This window comes from Alligator mississippiensis, chromosome 7, assembly GCF_030867095.1.
Source record: "Alligator mississippiensis isolate rAllMis1 chromosome 7, rAllMis1, whole genome shotgun sequence".
In the NCBI taxonomy this organism is placed as follows: Eukaryota; Metazoa; Chordata; order Crocodylia; family Alligatoridae; genus Alligator; species Alligator mississippiensis.
Window position 1 is genome coordinate 36,985,082 of NC_081830.1, and position 22,252 is coordinate 37,007,333.

The window sequence follows — 22,252 nt, forward strand, 5'->3', positions numbered from 1 at the left end:
CCTCAGGATGAGCCCAGCCAGAGCAGCAGGGGCTCAGCTGCATTTTCCCCCTACCTGCACTGGTCAGTCCCAAGTGGCACACAGCTCCACCACCACTTCTGTTGGCTGGTGCTGACCCAGGCAGGACTGTCCCATCTGGAGCAGCATGCAGCTGAAGCTGGCTTCCCACGTGCTGCTGGGGATGGGAGGAGCCCAGCCAGGTTAGCACCAGCCAGCAGAAGTGGCAGCGGAGCCGTGTGCCTCTCAGGACTGACAGGCACAGACAGGGGGAAAATGCAGCTGAGCCCCTGCCGCTCTGGCCAGGCTCATCCCATCCCGAGCAGCACATGGCTCCGCCGCCGCTTCTGCTGGCCGGTGCTGACCCGGCTGGGCTCCTCCCAGCCCCAGCAGCACGTGGGAATCTGTCTTCAGCTGCGTGCTGCTCCAGATGGGACAGACCTGCCCGGGTCGGCACCAGCCAGCAGAGGTGGCAGTGGAGCTGTGCGCCGCTCGGGACTGACCGGCGCAGATAGGGGGAAAGTGCAGCTGAGCCCCTGCTCCTCCAGCTGGGCTCATCCTGTCCCAAGCGGTGCATGGCTCTCCTCTTCCCATACCCACCACGTTGGCAACGTCAAGCTGATGCGGTGCGTGTGGGAACCTTGTCCCTTCCCCAGTCCTTCAGCAGCCATTAGGAAGCTGCTGAGGGGACAGGAGACAGACAAGGGGTGGGAGCGAAAGTAAACAGTGTTTACTTTCGTTTCCCGTCGCAGCACCGCGGGCCACAGAAAATGGCTTGGCGGGCCGCATGTTGGACAAGCCTGTCTTAGACTAACCAACAAATACTGAAGTGATTTAGCCTCAGGCTTTTTGACTGTCTGAACTTAGCCTTAGCACTTGAAATGAACACTGCCAGCCAGTGGAATTAACACCAACTATGACAGACCCCAAGTCACTGATCCTCAAAGACCGAACATTGACAGCTGTTTGGAGCAGTGGGTTTCGGGGGAGCTACATGAATCTCTGGTACTGAGACTGAATCTGACAGAAGTAGCCTGCCCCTGTGGTCACTAATGCTTCCTCTATCAGGAGCAGACACCCTGGAGTCCTTCAGACCTATGTGGGGTAACCCTCTCCTGCTCTAGTGAGGAAGGTACCAGAGCTCCTTCCAGTCTGTGTTACTTATAATGACCAGGATTGTTTGGTGGGTGCGCGCTTCTCCTTGTGAGGCTCTGCTTGTGTGTCTCCCTCTCAACCTAACAGACATTTGAAAATGGACCCTTTTGCAGGGAAGGTTTGGCCATTTGACTTTGACTTTGTTTTCTAGTCAGTGCAGTGCTGGACTATGAGCAGCAGGTGACAGCAGTGGGTCAAAGATGCTTCCCTAAATGTATGTAGAAGTAAATTGAATGGGGATGCAATTGCTCTGTTTTTTTCCAGCCTCTGAGCCTCCCATTCCTTATGGTAGAGCAGTGATTGTCAACTAAGGTGCTGTAGCACCTTGGGGTGCCTTGAAATCTTTTCAAGGGTACCATGCAGTGTTAACAATATTAGGTGTGCAAATATAATTCACAATATAAATCTAGAGATTTCAAATAAGAATCTAGAGTGTCTAAAACTTTCTGCCCTGTTGTGGTCTTTCTGAGTTCTTTGCCACAGATGAATTGCTTTATTGTTTTTCCATAGTTAAAGCTAAGAGTTGGCATTTTCCAAGGGGTGCCTTGCATCTAATGGAGGGTGCCTTAAGTCTAATGAAGGGTGCATTGAGTATAAAATAAAGGTTGAGAACCACTGCTGTAGAGAATCAATCTAGTTAAACTGTTGCTGCCATGGCAGTAAACTAAAACAAACTTGCACTGCTACAAATGCTGGCAACCATCCTGGGAGTTTTGCAGATTTAATTGTATTTTTATTTATTCATTTATTCATTTATTTATTTTACCAACAGAAGGTAAGAGGGTGAAAAAATGGATGGTAGCAGTACAAGACTGCTGTAAGAAATCTGCTCCAGTTGCAGACATGGGTAAAAAGCACAGGTTTATCTTCCATGGACTTTAAGGCTTCTGCCTACAAGTGCAGTATCCTACCAGTTCAAAAAGGAGCGATGATATAATGGTGTGTGTATACATGTGTGTGTATACGTATGTGTGCATGTGTATACGTGTGTGTGCATGTGTATGTATATATAAAATATGAATAAGAATACATATACACACCTTTATATCATCACTTTATATATATATAAATTAAATCTTTCCAGAGGAAAGATAGGAGGCTCAAATAGGAGATGACCCAGCAGGGACTAGAATTTAGATCTTCTGTGTCCAGTACCTTGCTTCAGTTTCAATCTCCCACCCGGACCCTCCTGCAGTTCTGATAAGGACTGGGGTGTCTTGAGCTGAGTGCTAAATCTAGAGGTGGAAGTCATCCACCCAGTACAGTAAGTTTTGGCAGCTCCAGGATGAGGTCTAACAAATGATCCTCAACTTGGGCAGAAAGAGTCCAGGCTGTTCTGTCTGCTGTTGCAGAGCTTGATTTCACCAGAATTGAGGCATGAAAATCCAAAATTATAATCCAAGCCTGTCTCATTCAGTTGCATAACCCTAGAGGTGACTAACCCATTAGGTGCCTCCCTGTTTGACTATGTGCATTTTTCACTGTCCTTTTAGCAAGAACCAGAACCCAAGGCTCTCAGCTGAGTGCCCCAACCGCAGGATTGCACCTCTTGCTGGCTCTCCTTACAGCCTAGAATTTGTGTGCTTGAAGCAGGGCCAGTGGGTAGTCAACAGGAGGGGTGTGTGGTAGTTCTACCCAGACTAGACTCAAGCTTCATAGTCTGGCACTCTCCTGGCTTGTGGGAGCTGTGGGTCTGAACACCCTCAGGCTAAGAAGGGCACTGAACCAGGTCTCCCACTTCTTTGCTCAGTACTCTGACCTATAGGCTATTCAGTAAGGGAATTGCTGCTGCTGCTCCATTAACTATACTTTAAAAGTTAGGCCTATACCTAATTCACAGATTCTACTCTCAGGTGAAACAAATATCTAAGGCCTACATCCAATAAGAATTGCAAGATGGCACCAATGCCTTTTTACCTTAAACTTGGCCCAAATACTTCAATGAAAGAGGGTGAAGTTGTTAGCTGACACAGCCCAGCATGACTTTTGGGAGATGTTGATTTCCATCACCTGAGGAGCTGACTTAAGGTTGTCCATTGCCAAGACTTTTAGAAAAGAACAATGGTGCCCCTGTGCATGCTTTGTTAGGAAGAAATCTGATTTTCCCGATTTTAGATTTAAAACCCTTTGACTTGGATCATAAGGGTTTGTTTTTTTTCATTTAACTTGCTTTATTAGTCAGAATGCAGATTGACTTGCCCTCTCCCCCCTCAATGCACTTTATAGCCTTAGGTTCCAGGAATCATTCTTTTATGTGCATTTTTATGGATTTGCCTTCCAGATGGTGGTCTTCAGTGTTAAATTCTTGTCTGCTAGTTTAAATAAAGGCAGGAGGCATCTACTCTAAGATTTTTAGATATGGTTGACAAGAAGCATAACTGCCATTGAACTCAGTTGTCTTGCTGCTGAGGGGACAGTTGAAGAAAATACAAAAGGTTTTTAAAGCACTCTTATTTTGCCAGCGGAATGTACCACATTGTACTGAGAACTCCAGATGAAGGTTTCCAGCACGGTTAAGAGTTACAGACTGGAAAATGTGAGTCCTCACAGGAAGACATGGCTTTTATGACTTATAGCTAAATATGTCATTATGTAGCAGCCACAGTTGAGCTAATGATACCATTCCTACAGTGTGTCTTTGTCAGCATGCCTTTCGATTTGCACATTGTTTGGATATATTCAGACCAGAAAGAGACCACCTGACCTCTGTTTGAAGGCTACCGGCTACATGCATGCTCTCTGATGTTGCTTGGGTAGGTCCCTTGATATTCAACAGGTCCTGGATCAGATATATGCTGAAGTCTCATGCAAGAGTGATGCTGACAACGTAGGTACCAATACATGATGCATTTATTGAAAAGCTTGTCAAAAACTGATACAATTTTTTACTTTAATGTCAAGTCTACTTAAGAATGACACAACCTTAACTTCAGGACTTTGACATTAAGTTAAAGCCATCTGAGGCTATAAGCAGTGGGAGAAATTTCTTTCCATGAATAGGAAATAGTCAACTGCCATAATAGTAAATTCCAAAAATCAAGCTTGGAGAGGTACAAAATCCATGTGAATTCACAAATGTGATGAATAAGTTTGGTAAGAAAAAAGAGGGGAAAGTGGATCTGAAAGGGAAACAAGAGTGTATTTAATCCACCCTCCCCCCCAATCCATGGTACAGTCTCTAAACCATTTCAGACAAAAGAAAAATGTTTTGCCTTGATGCTTCCAAACAAAATAATTTCTATTTAAAATCTGACCTAAAGAAAAAAAGTAAAAAAGTCAGCCTAAGCCCAAAACAAAGAACAAAAAAAATCAGTTTGGGTCAACTTTAAATTAGTTTTGGTTAGACTCAAACCAAGTTTTTTTTTCTTTCAGATTTTCAAATAAGCCATCCAGCCAAAAAATACAAACTTCTGCTACCAAAATAATTGATCATGAACATACAGCCCTCTGCATAGGGCTACTTCTCCATTCATAAAGGGAAAGACAAAATATTTCTATTGTCTGCATCTTTTGCCTTCATCTGTTTTTAAAGGAGTGAGAGAGAGAGACCAGACTAGGCCTCACAGTTTTAGTTTTAAGGGAGGGTATAACAGCGAGTCCTCTGTTCCCTGGGAATGGTGTTAGTACCTCTAGGCAGAATGCTGCATGAAGAAGTGTCCAGGGGGATGCCCAACCTGTAGCATTCTGTAACTTGGATCTCTATAGCAGGTAGTGGGGACACATCCATGTACATCTCTTATTCTAGCACTGTTGTGGCTACTCATGGAGAGAGGTTTCAGTTCTTTCTAAAATTGTCTGCTTTCCATCCCCTTAGGCAGCCAGGAATATCCTTTCCCCCAACAGTGAAAAGGCCAGTGCCTTTCCCTGCAGCTGGGCAGTTACTAAGGATATGTGAGGAGGAGTCTCTCCTTCTGTACTGTTTCTGTCTGGGGAAAAAAGAGACAGGAGCCTGGTGGCCTCAACCTAGTCGTAGTGAAGGATGTTTATTACTGCTAGCATTAAATACCCCCTAGGCACACCATGTGTGTACTGCAGTGCTGCCCCTTGCTTGCCTTCACCTGTTGCCCTTCCATGTTCTCCAGTTATAGATAAAGCTGTAGACACAACCTTGGCTTCAGCCCCATTTTCCTTGACACCCATTCCCACCTTCTGTAGACTACACATGGTACCCCCACTCCCTCGTGACCACAATTCCTGCTTCCTCTTACCATGGTCTCTCAGGAAGAGAAGACTAGAAGCAGCCTCCTAGGCCACTGAGTTCAGCCCCCCTGTGTTCAAGACAACCCTTCATTGAAAAAATCCTCAGAATTGCACCTCATCCTGACACAGTAGCCAAAATGCCAAGAACACCCTTAACGTACCATAGGTGAAAGCAGGGGAGAAAAAGTACTGCCAATACCGTGCCCCTGCAGCAAAAGTGGTAAAGGTAGTTACTATATGTTTCGAAGATCTGAGGACAAGAACCATGTCCCACACAACAGAGGGAAGCAAAAATCAATCCCTCTCTGGTCCTTGCCAATCTGACTTGAGGAAAGAATTTCTTCATAACCTCAACTTTGGCAAGTGGTACAACACTGGCTAGAAGAGCAAGGCCCTTTATCCAGGAACCATCTGATCTCTCCCTTTGCTTTTCACACACCCAGTTCCTCACTTATGCCCACCTGAGCCTTGGGTTTGTAAACAGCTTTAACCTAATCCTGTGCTAGTTCTCTGTATTTCCTCCTTCCAATGCTTTCTGTAGCAGTCATTTCTCAGAATTCAGTGGCAAACTGACAGGATCTGTCCTGTCCTCTGCTGGCATGAGATTAGAAGGCATTTAAGAAATAAACTCACAAGATAAATGTGGAATTGCAACATAATGGCCGGCACAGTTCCTGTAAATAATGTTCTTGCCTGAAGTTCAAGGCTCAGAGTCCCTCCCTCAGTGTTGGTCATTGCCATCCATTGTTCCCCTGCACAGCCCATGACAGCTTTCTCCTTTGCAGCCTGTGAACTCCTTGAAGAAGGAACTTTGCCTTCATGGCCTGCAAAAGCCAGGCATTGCCAACATTATGTGCATCATAGAACAAGTGCTACCTCCATTCCATAAGATGAGGAAAATGAAGCACAGAAGTGAAAGCCAACACCTGCAAACCTAAGACACCAAAGAAATTAACATACATCTGCATTTGGACATCTAAAATAGTTGCCTGCTATGCAGGGATCTAGGGACAATTATACACATGCTCTGGTGGACAGGAAGGATGGGACACTTTAATTAGAGAGGCTCCAAGAGCCTCTTTAATTAAAGTGCCTGGGGTATCATGGGTATCATTGTCCCCCACGCTGAAAAATGGCAGCAGGCCTTTAACTAAAACTCATCGAACAAGCTTTAGTTAAACCGCCCCGCCACCATATTTCAGCATGGGGACACTGATACCTGTGACGCTGGAGTCTGCTAGAGCATGGTAATTACCATGCTCTGACGCGCTATAATTACAGTGCATTGGAGCAGCCTCAATGCACATATATAGGCACCCTTGGTGTCTAACTCAAGTGACTCACTCAGTTGGTTGCAGATCTGGGACAGACCCTGATGCATTTTTCTAGTCCTTCCCTTGTACCCTTTCCTCAAGCCCCTGCTTCCAAGTTCTCATGATTTAAAAAAGAATTCTCCCTCAGGACCCACTATGGAAAACTGTTCAGAACAAGCTGCCTATGGAGGACGTAATAGAAAATAGACCCAGGATGAAAGGTAAAAAAGGGGTTTTACCCTTTTGATGAAAAGGAGAGCAAGATAACTCCATTCAAAATTTCCACAAGCTTTTTTTGATGTGGAGTCCAATGCCAACCAACAAGGCATGTCTGCTCTATTAGCTAAAGGATGAGGAGCATTCTAAAAGATGCAAATAAAGGTATGGGGTGCAAGATAGCAGGACTCAGCCTCCACTGCCTCTTAGGCTGATCAAGAACATGTTGCTCTTATTTTAAAGGAATGATTTATCCTGCACTGATGTTTGTGATTATTTGTAAAAATGTATGCACATGGTTTTCTTATACTGCTGCAAGGTAAACTGCCTATGTAGGTAAGGCCCCTGCCACACGTTACATATATTACATGATAAATTTAGACCGACCACACACGCAAAGTAATAATTACACCATAAAAATGTCCGTCCGGTTACAAAAAAAAGCCAGCCAGCTACAAAGCTAGTGTTTGAAAATGTGTAACAACTTTATAGCTGGTTTCTATCCAGCTTTAATTTGAACGTATGGCAGGGCCCTAACACCATTCTAGGCTATTAACTCAGCTCATGGGTTTGATCTCACAAACTTTTGCTTACAGGAGTAAGCCTTATTCATGCATGTTATAAAACTACTGGCTTTGGTCCGACTGTTTGTATGATTATGGGTGCACCATTTCCAGCCTCCTTGAATCGTATAGGCTAGACCCTACCTAGTGTAAATCAACATAGCTGAACTGACTTCAATGGAACTATGCCTGTTTTCACCAGCTGATGATCTGCCCCCCTGGCTATTCAGCCTGAGCAGAAGCTAACAGCTTCATGTCCTTCAGATGCCACCATATAGCAACTTTCATCCTGCACATCATTCTCCTTCACTGTGGCATTAAGGAGGTGAGAGCCAGTGAACCTGGTCCTCTAGGAGATGACACAGCACTTCCTTCTCTTCTTTTTATTAGCCAAGGGGAGCTTACAGTAAGGTAATGTGGATTTCAGGGGGATGTTCTGAATCACTTCATACAGTGTGAACAGACTGAAAGAGATTTGCTCATATGGGGACCTTATCCCATTTTCATACAGGCAGCCAAAGGCAATGGTTGGGATCCCTGTAGCTGAGAACTCAGAGTATGGTAGTTCAATATAGGCCAGATCCGAGTAAGCGCTGTGGCCTTCATAAATGACCCAAGGCTCAGTCCAGCTCTCTGCATCCCGGGGGAACGTACTAAGGTAAATCCCCATATTGATCCGAGATCTGGGGCTTGTTGGATGGGAATAGAGCAGCCAGGTTGGGAGGTGGAAGACATTGGATTTGAAAGTGGCTCTTGGTTTGTGCTGTCCCTGATTTCTGCAAGATGAAACAGAGGATGGGGTGCCCTGGGTTTCATTGCTACAGTTACTGGGTGGATGGGGCCCTTCAGATGCCATATGTTGTTGGTAGCCCTGAGGCTGACAGATCAAAGGCTCGGTTGGTAGGGTATCAATATCCACATTGCAGAGAGGAAGATACTGAAGCCTAGCACTATTTCTAGAGAACAATGGGCACTCTAAGCCATTGATGGAGCCATGTGATCTCTGCCATGAGTAGGGATTGCTGGGGCTATAGAAGAGAGGAGCAGGGAAGCCAATGATGCTGCCCTGGCAGCCATGCGGTGGTTCTACCAGCCGTGGGACCAGTTGCCCCAAGTGGAAAACTGCTCCATCGTCAGTGCTGAGGGCCTGCACACGGAAACCCAAAGGGCTCCTGGCATTACAGTAGAGGACATTACTGCCATCTTCCTCATCCACAGAAGCTAACTGGCATTCCCCTGTCTTCAGGTTGGGGATATATTCACCGTAGTGCCAGGTCTGGCCGTGGTCATCACTGTAGAAGGTGAAGGAGTGGGGAGTCGTTTTGCAGAGCTTCCCAAAGCATTCCTTGCAGTCAATGTGGTAGGCGTAGGCAGGCACCAGCAGACGCCCTGACTTGAGCTGAATTCCATGGCCAGGACCAAGGGCAAAGGTGGCCCATTCTGTGCAGGAGAGACCAGTGTAAGGAACCATCCCTCCACTCCTCTGATGTTTTCCCCCAAATTTCCTTATCCACAGACATGCATTTAGAGCTAGGGAAAGGAGCTGAGCCTCGAAGGTTGACAAACCCAGCATGGTACTAGCAACGTAAGCACAGCCCCAGCATTCTGCCGCAACACGGCCTCACAGGGCCCTGTACTTTCAAGTGGCAAGGGAGGGCCCTGAATCTAGAGGAAACTGGACTCCCAGAGCACCCATTACAAGAAGAAGGTTCAGGGCAAGTAGTGCCAATCCCTTCTCACTAAACAGCATGGTCAAGGTCATGGGTGACCAAGAGTACATTCAAATACTACCCACCTCTCAATGCCCTGCCTTCTTGACCCTCCTCTGTTCCTATTGACTCTCCTGTCCCACCTGTGTTATTCTCTCCCATTGTTATTGGCTGGCAAGAGAAAATATTATTTTGGGGGTGGGGCTGAGTAACCTGACCCCTGCCCCCTCCCTCCCACAGGGCTGTTCTGGGGCCAGTGTGCTCTGGTGCTGTACGTGGCAGCAAAGGAGTGTGTGGCAGGGGGATGGCATTGCAGCAGCAGGGCATGGTGGCACCATGGTGCTGCTGCTGTTACCAGCTTCTGTAAAATTAGTCGTGGGGGGGGCTAAGTCCCATTAGCCCTGGCCTTCTGCCACCTATGGGTGTTCCTAATTCCAGGATCCTGGGGATTCATCCAAAATTACAGGCCTGGGCACAAGCTGGGTAGGTGAGCTCTGGGCAGATTGAGGAGGGGCAGTGACACACCTCAATGGGCTTCCACCCAGAACTCCCTGCCTTAAACCAGATACTGTTTTGATTTATGCTAAAGAGACGCTAAGAAAGAACAGCTTATCCCCCACAGCACACTCTGAATTTCTTCTCTCCCTTCCTCTCCCTACCTGGTTCCTGGGATGTTTACCTTCAATGGCTCTGCCGATGACCTGTTCTGTCAAGTCGGTAACCTTGCTCCAGCTCAGACCCTGGTCGGAACTGGCCACATAGCATAGGCGGGCGGCATTATGACCCGTAATAATCTGATAAGCTTCAGGAGTCTTGCCTAGTACAGCAATGAAGAAGAGGAAGACTATGCCTGTGAATTCGTCATAGACTGGGCAGGGGTTCATGGACCGATGGTGCCTCAAGGTTGCAGTCTCGAGTGCTCTCATGTCTTCCCACTGTCAAAGAGACGAGGACAGGACAGGGTGAGGTTCCTGACTGATCCTCTCCTTCTTTTGCTCATCTTCTCCCTCAGACTGTGCACCTTTCCTCCTGGACTGCAGAGTTCATCCACTGCCTCCCAAGTCACTTCAGCCACCTCCTCCCACACACTCCACAGCTCTGCCCATTCATAGTTCTCCTTTTCCATGATTCTTCCAGTTTGATGCAGTTCTCCCAACTGGATGCAAAAGCTGTGATGCTCTTACAGAGCTAGAAAAATAGTTATTCTGCACAGCAGTTCACCAATAAAATAGGCACAAGAGACTTGCTTCTCAGGTCCAGCCACATTATGCTTAGTACAGGACAGGATACTGGGAGCAAAGCAATATGAGGCTATTCATCTCCTTCCCCATCCTGCAGCACAAAACACCCAGCAGCTTCAGGGCTGCTGTAAGTTAAATCATTGTGAAATGGTGCCTGAAAGGCTGTTATACTGTTGTACTCCAGCTATAGCCTCTCTCTTGCCCTTCATATGTCTCTTGGCCTTACTCTCTCACCTCCACAGAGTTCCTGTAGAAAGACCCCCTCCTTAGCACCAGCAGGTTGGCATGAGCATCGTCAGCACTCAGCCTCTCCTCAGCAAAGGCCAGCAGCTTTCCCACGCAGTGGATGTAGAGCAGAGCAGGGACGCGGTAAGTCACTCCATTCAGTTCCCTCTCAAAAAGCACTGTTCGAGCTGGAAAATGACGAGACCCCATCCTGGCTAAAGCAAGGGGCAGAAAACACATAAATGCCTATCTATAAGAAATAGGAAAGATAGAGGCAGCTTCACCCTCTCAGCCAGTGGTTCAAGTGAGTGCATTTACATGTGCACTTTAATGCACATTAGCCTATTTTAATGCACATTAAAGCATCACAGAAAAACCATGGACTTTCACTAATGCACATTAAAATAGGCTAATGCACCTTTTTCTTGTACCTCACAATGGAGGTACTAAATTTAATGCACATTAGCAAAAGGACAGTAATGAATGTGTAGACGCACCTGCTGAGTGGAACATGAACAGGCAGAGAACACTGGCCTGATGCATGTGGGCATAAGCAGCGGTAGTCTGATCTACTCAGCAGGGTACACTCATGGTCTCCAAGGTAGGAACTTGTAAAGGATTCAGGGCACCTTCCAGAAATAATCTTGCTCAACCCAGCCAGGGATTCCAGAAAACAAATTCAACCATCCTTGGCCCTGTTTTGTCCAGGCAGATCCATAAATATAGGCTGGAAAAAGAAGAGTGATTGTTTGGGCTTTTGTTTATGGAAGGGCTGTCAAACAGCCACCTGTCCCTACTCTAGGCATGACCCTGCTGGCAAAGGCTGTAATGGTGCACATGGTGCTCCCATGGTGCACTGCACACTCTCTCACACTGGACCACAGAAGCTCCACATATGGGGGGTACCTCTAGGAAAACCCATGCACACCCCTCTGTCAAGACCTAAATGAGAACACGGGAAGTCTGCAGTTCCTGCAGAGTATGCAGAGGCTGTTTCTTTAAAATATTAAAAAGGTTGTTTCTGAACTCCACTGACTGAACTGCCTTTTGCTTTAGAGCCTTTACCATTTTTTTTTCTAAAGAAAAAGGAGGGACATCCTCATCCTGCAAAAATCCTGCAAAAAATGTAGAATCAGTTTGTTGGTTTGAATTCTATACAGCGCGATTGTAAGGGAAGTGAGCCAAAACAAATACTGACACTCGAGTTGTGTATAGTACATTGTCAACCCCCGCCACTCCCCAAAATGACAGACAAGTATTGACCATCTACAGGACTAACTAAAAGACATGCAACCTTCTGAACAGAGGGATCATAGATGTGTGTTCTTTGCAAGATCTTCATTTTTCTGGGAACTGCCTAAAAGTAAATATATTAAATACCAGTTTTGAGCAAAGTTGACACAGCTGAAGTGTGCTGCCGCACAAGATTAGCCATATATCCTTGTCATATGAAAACAAAAAGGTATCTCTAGGGTAACAGGGTCAAAACGTGCCTAGAAAGCTTCCTTTTATTTATGTTTACAGGTAGGGCACCGTCTTTGTATTGCACATGCCACTGAAAAACAGAGAGGATATGACTTCTGTGGGCATTGGTTGGGGTTGCAGTAGCACTGTTGATAGAAGATTAATATCTATATTTGGGAAGATCAGATATTCAGATATATCTTTGAATGTTAGACTTGTTATTTTATGGGTAGGATTAATAAATAAAGGGGGGGAAAAGAAAGAAGAGGGAGTTGGCACACCACTAGATTCTTCCATTGGCTGTTCTTTGACATCTGCAACATACATAATTTGTTACAAGAGGACCTGCAGGAAAAGAACATTCCTAAAATATAATTCATATGGAAGCCAATAGATCATCACTAAGGATCCTGGTTTTCTCTGATTTAAAATGAATCCCCAATTTTCAGTTCAAAAAGTAACCCCAAATCCACATTTTTCCATGATTTAAATGAAGCACCACTTATATACACACACACAAAATGAAAAAATGACTAAAATGAAACACCCCTCTCTCTCTCTCTCTCTGTATATATATATATATATATTTTTTTTTTTTTTTTTTTTTTTTTAAAGTCTCACAGTACCCTTGTGAATTAGGAAAGTATTATTGTTGTTCTGCAGAGGAGGTAATTGAGCCTCAGGAAGATAAACTGACTTGCCTATAGTGTGTTAGTGTTAGAGCAGTGTTATAAACATGAGAAAAATGCTGAATTTTTGGATTAAGAAGACTCCACTTGGTTACAAACATCACAGCCCCTTCAGAGATCAAAGGGACACATTTTCAGCTAGACTGAGGTCTGGCTTTTTCATCTGTAGGCATTTTGCATCTGCAGGGGGAATTATAAACACATGACTGAGAGGCAGCTACTCTAAGTAGTTTATATGTACTGGGAGTCAGGAAATGAGAGATGCAGCTCCTGCACTTGGATGGCAGGCACAAAAAATAAATGCACCTGTAAACCACCTCTCCCATGGATGTGTTGCTAAGCAGCACAACTGAGGCTAGTATTTTCATCAGCCAAAATAGCTTAAATAGCCATCTGCTGTGCTAATAGTGTAAGATCAGGATGGTACTGAAATGGGGCTAAAGCAGAAGTGACAGGGATAGAAGGAGGACACCGAGGAAGCTAAGGTGTGGGGATGGCTTTCCCGATGTCAACTGTGTCTCTTCTTTGAGCTCCAGCATAGAATTGCAAAGCAAGAGTGCCAGAGCACCGTGTCCAGTTTTGGGTACCGCACTTCAAGAGGGACATGGAGGATCTGGGGAGGGTTCAGAGGAGGGCCACCCACATGATTAGTGGTCTCCGTGAAAGACCCTATGAGGAGAGATTGAGAGATCTGGTTCTCTTCAGCCTATACAAAAGCCGGCTGAGGGGTGACCTTGTGGCCACCTATAAATTTATCAGGGGAGGACAGCGGGGAATTGGGGATGTGCTGTTTACCAGAGCGCCTCAGGGAGTAACTAGGAATAATGGGTGCAAACTAGTGGAGAGTAGATTTAGGTTAGACATTAGGAAGAAATTTTTTATAATAAGGGTGGCCAGAATCTGGAATGGGCTTCCAAGAAAGGTGGTGCTGTCATGTAACTTGGAGGTCTTCAAGAGGAGGCTTGACAATCACCTGGCTGGGGTCATCTGACCTCGGTGCTCTTTCCTGCCAGGGGCAGGGAGTCAGACATGATGATCCATTGGGTCCCTTCTGACTCTATTATCTATGAATCAAACTGATGCAATTCAACAGCCAGAAGAAAACTGCCCTCTGGAATTTCCCTATATCTGATGCATGTGAGCTGAGTCAATCTATACTTCTGCATAATAGAGCCCACACCTTCTTACACAAAGATAGATGCAGCATATGGAGCCATAATTAACTGTGTTTGGTGAGACCTCAGATCAGGTCCTTGGCTAATGAAATCAGTCTCTTTCCAGTGACGTTGATGAATTTCTACCAGCAGAAAATTTGGTCCTTTGACTCCATAATCCTGTATGGCAATCATGGGAATTAACTAGTTAATTAACTAGTTAAAAAGTTAAAGAAATGGCTAACTTTTAACTTTAACTAGTTACATTTTTTAGCTGTCAACTTTTAACTTTAACTAGTTAAAAAAAAAGGTTACCTTTAAGGTTTTTTTTAAATAAGTTAAAAGTTAAAAAAATACTGAAATTCAGCTTTCCCAGAGTTTTTCCTGACACAGCCACTCTCTAGGACTTGCATGGAATGATATTTCTTTATTGAAACTGTAGGACTTCTTGGCTGAGAGACGGAGAGTAGTGTGCCTTCCTATGAAAACTGGTCTCTTAAGAACAGCACATCCCAGAGTTCCTTAGTTCATGCTGGCATTTTCTGTGCATTTGCAGAAGTCGATGGGACAGCCAGGTGGCTGCAGGAGAGGGAACAAGCACAAGCAAGCAGAGACATTGATCCCAGTAAGAGTGGGAGCAAGTAGTGAGGGTGAAGCAAATGATGACTTTTTAAATTTTAATGAAAATCAGAACCAGCAGCCCAGGGCCCAAGAAGTTGAGCATTACTTCTCATCTGTGAGAAACTTATCGGAGATGTCACCTACTATGAAAAACTATTAATCCGTTATAATACAAGCATTCCCTCATCTGCCCATGTAGAGTGATTGTTCTGTAATGGGGGCTTAGTTTTGCAAGACAGAAGAGGAAAACTGTCAGATGTCAGTTTTGAAATGCAGCTTTTGCTAAAGTTCAATACACATGTTTAAACCATTTCTGCTATGGAACTGAACAGTCTCTCATTTAAATAGATTTTCTCATTTTGATTTAATTTTGATTTTCAGGCACTTTCATTATTTCTAATTCAGATGTATTTTATACCCTTTTGTTACCTTATGAGCAATAAAAAATTGTAACAACAGAGGTTTTCTGTGGAAACAGCTTTCATTTGTCACCTGGCTATGAATATCTTTTTTCTGTTATTCTAGTATACCTATATGATGCATTGACTTTTACAAAGTACTTCACATGGACAGGGTGAGAAGGATCTAACATTACATAGGTATTGGTAAACTGTTATTCTGAAAACTGTATGACAAGTATAACATTGTTTTCGGGTAAAGCAGGGTGAGTTCTGAGTAAATTAGTGTCAGCTTCTGGAAAAGAAACCCACTTCTTGCATTTGAAAATGAAAAATGATGCTAAGAGCCAATGCATGTTTCACTCATGTCTCACGAATCAACTTAACTTTTAATTAGTTACTCTCTTTTTTACTTACCTTTTAACTAGTTGAAAGTGGAAATATTTAAATTTTAACTTAACTCAAGTTATTTTTAAAGGCTGCTAGCTTTTAACTTTAACTAGTTACATTTTTCATAAACTTTTCCCATGACTGCTGTACTGTATAAGTGAGAAGGTCACCAAACCCCTGGAGACTTCATTAGGGTGTTTAGTGTCCTTTTAGTTGCCCCTGTTTCTGCTTTAAATATCCATTATATTGTTGCATGTATTATATACTTAACCAGGAAACAAACAGCTCATATTCCGAACCTAGTGATGGTCTGCAAGGAGAGTCCAAGTCTCATGGCACATGGAGCTAGTGTGATTAAGGCACACCAGTTTCTGTAACTAACCACACACACGCAAAAGGGAGCACTGTGGCTTAAATCCAGCTGCCTTTGACTCCCCAGTCTAAATAATCATGTGCCCAGTTAGAGCTCAGTTAACTGGGGGCAGCCTTCAGCACAAGTTCAAAACAAAGCTCAAATTTGCACTTCTCAGACTGCTGTGAGACACCTTAACTGCTCTGCCACCATCCCTCCCCAAAAGGAAGACTCAGAGGAAAATCAGCAGTTTGCGAGTGGAATCTGCTACTGAGAAACCTTTGACCAGAAGTTTCAGGGCTGAGGTACAGTAGTTGGGGCATTCATGTTCAACTAGAGCTTAAAAAAAATGAACGGGAGCTTTACAGAAAGCTAAACTACTGGAAAAGAATAGTGAAAAACTCACCTGCTCCCTTCCAGTTGGCCTCTTAATTTAACCCAAAATTAATGCTGATAGATCAGCTCACACTTTGGCCTTCTCCTGAGTCTAGTCCTATTTGCATTCTGATTTAAATATAATGTCCAGTGATCCAGTCACCCATTTTGTTTTTATTCCTCCAGGATGCATTTCATTTGTATTGTGTTCTCTCCCAATAGACCCATCTCTTCAGTTTCCATCCCCCTCTCTCTGCCCCAACAGCTCTCACAAAACTCTAATAGCAGAGCTCCTCAGTGACCAGCAAAAACCCCCGAGTCAGCAGATAGTGGCTCAAACAGCGAAGTCAGAATAACAAAGGCCTCATTGTCAGGGAGCAGTGAAACTAATCAGCAGTGGCCCAAGTTCAGGTACCCAAAGCCTTTCATTTCTATCTTATCTATTATTAGAGAGGCCACAGGAATGGAGAAAGTACTTACACAGAGACACAAATATAATTTCCCTATTTACATAGAAGTCAGGAGTTACACAGGGCCCTCCACAGACAACATTTCCCAAATAAGAATGGAAGAAGAGGTAACGAGATGACTGGCAGCTTCTGCATTTGAAGAAACAAGGCTTGATTCTCTTCTTGCACTGTTAGCCTACTGTGTTATACAGTTATGTAAAAAATCTTACCCACAGGCGAACAGGTGGCCAAAACCTTGCTGGACAATGTACTTTCAAAGTTGCATTAACTTCCCACTTAGAAGGTCCTGTTCCCAAAGCAGTGGTACAGCAGAAACTAAAATATGAAGTAAAATGAGCTATAGAGATACCACAGCAAGGGTTCTCAGTTCATGATCTCTGGCCCATAGTGATGTCTAATTCAGAGGTTGAGCACCTGTTGTTGCTCAAGCAGCACTGAAACCTGTTAGTTGTTACTTTAGCTAAAACTTTTTAACGATATGTCTACATCAGTATTTAGGTAAAGAGACATAGCCAAAGAGCTGCCTTATGCTATCTGTATCTCATCCTGTGATTCTCACTAAAGCTGTCTACTTTGTGGTTTCTGTTTTTTGGGTGGGAGTCCTTCTAGGAACCGATCTGTGAATGATGTTTCTTCTTCCATGCGGGACTCTACTTAGGGGCAACAGAAACAGGAAGTAGGGTGCCAGAAAGACATCAGGAACAGAGGACTGAGGGGTTGCTCCCAGGGACTTCCTGGGCTCAGGGCCTGCAAACCTGGTGGAGTTCCAAACAGACGGGAGGAAAGGGCAGGGTTGACCTCGTACCCTGAAGTTCAGTAGTTCCCAGGCCCCAAGGAGGGGGTGAGCTTAGAGTTTACAGTGTAGATAAGGACTGTCCAACTGGTGGCCTGTGCGTCAAGACTGGCCAGCAGGGATTAAAATGAGGTGCGTGGCTCCTGCCTAATGGCCATTTCTCTTATTGGTCCAGCTGCTGTGGTGGCTGGGCTCTCTGGAGCAGAGCAGCGTGGTGGCAGGGAGCCTAATGAACTCACGGTCTACTTTGCTGCCTTCAGCTAGTCCTATGAAGCCAATGAACCAATGTAGGCTGCCTTATCTGGGACATATGAAGTTCTTCATGAGATATGGCTTGCAGAAGATGATGAATGTGCTGATAAATGTGCTGAAGTCACAATCATTGCACCACTGAAATCATGTTGGACTTTAGGAACCACACATGATCTAGGAGTATTCATGCAATTTGGTTTGAAATGTGGATTCGCTTACCTCAGGTCCTCTGGGTACTTTGCAAAGCATTAACTTCCCATATGTTTTCTGGTTAGATGTCTCACCCAAGCCTGTTTTATTATAGCTTAATGTCATTGTCACTGGTGCAGTCTCACTCTCATTATTTTACATCAGACAGCCTTATCTCTATGTAAATCAGAGCATTCAAATCAGCAAAATATTGGATGATGAACTGACCTTGTCTGGGATGAGAAAATTATCTCTCTTGTGATTGTGCTTTTCATCCTGCTGCACATGCCTTTCTGGACTATTGATACTTTCCTCTTTGCAAAATGGCAAGATGCTGTTTATTACTGCTACCTGTGACAGAAGGATCAGTATCTCCTGCTCATCTCACCTGCCGTGCCCTCTTGTAGTGTCTCTCTGGAGAGGTCCTCAGTTTGCAGTTGTAGGAGATGGTTGTCCTGCCACACTCTATCCAGGCTGAGCATAGTACAGGTTTCCCTCACTTTATGCGGGTTCTGTATGTGAGAATTTGCTCTTACACAATGACCCTTTTTATACCAAAAATTCATTATATGTGAGGTAAATTCACTCTTATGCGAGTAGTGTGGTGGAAGCCCATGGTTAGCTACTTTGTGCAGTATGTTGTGGTATTGCACCAAAATATAGTCTCCTGAGTGGATCTGTGCTCCTTGCTCGTTGTCTGCGGCACGTGTTCCTGTAGTTGCCATCCCCATTATGATAGTGCCCTGTGCTTGTGTGTACTGTCTGCTGTTGGCGAGTCCCAAAATTGTCTTGTAAAAGTGGTAGAAATGGGTCTGGGGGTCAGTACAGTTGAGGTCTTGGAACATATCCTTATTTGTTACATTGTAAAGTGGGTTTCCTTTATAAAAATTTGAGTTATGCACCATTTTCCAGGAATGCATTTACAGCATAAAGCAAGGGAAACCTATACCAGTACTCCCTGCACAGCTCAGGATACCTGCCATTTTGGTTCTTTCCTTCCTTCAGCCTTCTCCTCTCAGTGGCTGGGCTCAACACTCCAGCCTCCTCCCTCACAGTCTTGCTGGCCCTTCTCTCTGGCTTCACTCCTTGCTAGTCTAGAGCCAACAGTGCTACTATAGTTAGCAGAGCCAGAAGTAGCCATATCCTGCCCCTAGAAGGCCAGCTTCTCCAATGCTACTCTCATCCTAAATGATGGAGAAAGGGGAACTCAGGACCCTTCCTTTGTGCAGTGATGTCTCCCAGAGGGGAAAGAGAAACTAGTTAATTAGCAACAGAATCTCCTCTGTTAAACCACATTCTTTCTCAAGGACAGTGGCAATAAAATAGTGATCAGGCAGCTTTCACAAAGCCCAGGACCATTTATTAAGAACAAGAGCATTAGTGTGTAGCAGGCTCACCTTTCAGAGCTTGGGTTGAGTCAAGGCTTGATATCCTGCTGTTTTCATTGGTGGAGCCCATCCACCAATCAGGAGGCAGCAGGAGAAATAAAGTCATGCCCCTTTCCTGAGGGGAGGGGGAGAAGAGCTCTCCCTGACCTGATTGAAGACTGCAAACTGTCAGGTCCGGATGACTTCAGGGGCAGAGCCCTGGGAGCAGCGCGAGACCACTTGGGCTGTTGACAGCGCACAGGGACGATGCACGGAGACCTGGCCCTGGGAGCGGTGTGAGACTGCTCAGGCCCATCATGGTGCACAGTTCGGTGCATGGAGCCCAGGCTTTGGGAGCCGCAAGCGGCAGCTTGAGCCTGCAACCCCAGCAGGGCCTTGGGGGCTGCAGTGAGGCGGCTCAGGCCCCATCTCCCGGCAAGCAGCCAGGTCCCATGGTGCTTAGGGCGGCACATGGGCCCAAGCCTTGGGAGCCAGGGAGCAGCGGAGGCTGCTTGGGTTAGTCACCCAGCATGAGAATGGCTGGCTGGAGCCTGAAGGGCCTGGCCTGTGCTAAGAGAGCCCTCAGTGCCGAGCCAGGGCACGGGGACATAGTAGAACTGCAGTGTGAGGCCCAGGAGCCAGCAGCTGAGAGATGCTGAGCCCTCGGTGCCCAGAGCGGGGCACAGGGTGGAGAGGAGCCTAGCAATGCAGGAGAGGCCTGGAGAGGCACTCCAGCAGAGGAGACCCCATTGAGCTGCACCCTGACCATCACCACCAGGGGGAGTGTGAGTCCCACAGGGGAAAGACATTTGGGGTGGGCTAACCCAGAGAAGGGGCTGGGTGAGCAGCCCCTGCATAGTCAAGTCCCTAAGGGGAGGGGCCTGTCATATTGAATGAAATAGTTTTAATGTTTGTAATAGTTGCCCATTAGCCAGTTTTAGGAAGAAGACAAGATTTATCTTCTTATCTAGGCTATTGTTTTGGTCTACGTGCAGAAGGTCCTGACTTTGCTCAAAGTCTTAACTCTTGAATTTTATCTTTAGAGGCCTTTAACAAAGAGAACCTAAAAATGACCCTTAAGCAAATATCCTGAATTCCGAGAGATCAAACCCTAGGGCCTTTGAAAAAATTGGAAAGAAAAGGTCACTTGTAGTGGTATGGAAGTTCCCCAAAGTAATTAAAATGATCAACAAAAGAAACTAATTACCAAGCAAAAAAATCTGTAAAGTAAGATCTGAGCCCAAATTTGGGAGTAGTGACAGGTTTGGGTAGGAGGGGCCCTAGACGGCAACTCACTCAATAAAAACTGTAACCTACTCTCCCAATTTGGAGGTGACTTCACTTGCAGAACAATGAAGGAAGACTCGCAAGTGTAGGCCGGATCAAACTGATCACCTGACCCACCCTCTCCGTGAACACGAATCTCTTAGTTCACGCTGAAGCTGCAGAGCGCCCGAAAGGGACTGAAGGAAGCGGACTTAGTCCTATCAGTATTGAGGCCAGCCCGTTGAATCTTATTGCTGAGGCGAGCCCATTGAACCGTACTACTGAGGCCAACCCATTAAATTGTACTACTGAGGAATGAAACCATATTTAGGTGTTTGGCTTCTTGGAATTATAGGATTGTAAGTATATTATGAAAATAATAGTATTGATTCAAATTTAACTTTTAGTTGTAATTGTAGTTGTTTTTGTAATACTAATTCTTATAGCATTGTTTGGGAAGGAAGTACATTCGGAGCATTGTTTCTGATATATGTAATTATTGTGTTCTTAATGTTTGTGGTATTTCTTAAAGCTAAGCAGTGTTATATGCGTAGCAAAGAATTTTAAAATAAAATTGTGTTGTATGAATTAAGAGTGTAATCATTGTGAAATCGTGCAATCAACTAACAATTTCCCCAGCCAGTGCATCAAAATGAATCAGTAAGTTGTGTGGGATTTTCTCTATTCCATAACCCACTAGAGACAGGGCCCCTGGTGCTTCCTGGACAACTCACAAGGGACCCCACTGGAAGGAGGACCATCTCTTGCCGTGGCTCAGGGACTATGTTAAGGGATAAATGTTATTAAGATTGTTCATGTTTGCACCTTACATTTTGTAATTGAAATGTTGTATTGTGACATTGTAAATAGTGTTATTTAGGGTTTGACCTTGGTTATTGGTTAGTGTTCACTGTGTAAATATATGTATATGATATTTAGTTTTACGTTTATGTATACTATAACTTAATAAATTGTATATAGTTAAGAACTTTGGGCTTGGGCTAACTCTACAGAGGAAAGAAGGATCTGCTTGAAATTCTGGCATCCCTCTCACAGCAGCCCCTCCTGCCTACCCATCCCAGTCAATTGAGAATAGGGCACAAGTGAAAAAGCATATTATTAAAACAATAGTGTATACCCAAGCTGAACTTAACTCAATGTCACCCATCAGCTGCATGGGACCTTGGCAGGTGCACAAAATTGATCACTTCTTAGATCCAAAGTGTCTCTCTGAGTGAAAACAGATGTTGGGTTTATCCCGGCACTGAGTGCCCTGGGCTTTGACTTGCATCAAAACAGACACAGGCATTTACACATGAATGACAATTAAACTCAAATTAGCCCCAGAAAAAGTGTTATCTTGGACATTTCACAGGTACTTAAAGTGGGACATTGGGCTTGTATTTCTGTAGGATCCCAGAATAGAAGACTTTGTCCTGGGAGAAATCCTATGTCTGTTTTTATGCTGTGTGCCAAAATCAGCTCCAGCTCTTCAGAGCAGTTTATCTGCCTGGGCAGTTGCATCCTGCCAAGGAGTCAAGAACAAGGAAGGTGTTGGTTGTAGCTGTGCTGGTCTAAGGACATAGGTAGACAAGGTTCTTCAGATAAATACAATATCTTTTATTAGATCAATTAAATAGTTGGAAAAATTGTTCTTTGCAAACTTTCAGGCACAAACACCCTTCTTTAAGCATAGAAAGAGTGCATGAAGAAGGGTGTTTGTGCCCAAAAGCTTGCAAAGAACAATTTTTCCAACTATTTAGTTGGTCTAATAAAAGCTATTCCATTTACCCAAAGAACCTCATCTGCATAAGAACAAGGAAGCACATTGCCACCAGTCTTTTTGAACATGG

The 22,252-nt window shown here is 44.7% G+C and overlaps 1 protein-coding gene across 1 annotated transcript in view; it reads right to left on the reverse strand.

Annotated features, from left to right (window-relative positions):
* Positions 1–3,984: 3,984 nt before the first annotated feature.
* The window catches only part of NEU4 (neuraminidase 4), a 36,994-nt gene continuing 18,726 nt past the window's right edge, over positions 3,985–22,252 (reverse strand). The window contains exons 3-6 of the mRNA XM_019499825.2: positions 11,117–11,346; positions 10,629–10,834; positions 9,833–10,088; positions 3,985–8,884 (exon numbers count right to left, since the gene is read on the reverse strand). Coding sequence (XP_019355370.1) covers positions 7,794–8,884; positions 9,833–10,088; positions 10,629–10,834; positions 11,117–11,162 — 1,599 coding nt within the window. The 5' untranslated portion in view covers positions 11,163–11,346 and the 3' untranslated portion in view covers positions 3,985–7,793. The remainder of the gene's footprint in view (positions 8,885–9,832; positions 10,089–10,628; positions 10,835–11,116; positions 11,347–22,252) is intronic.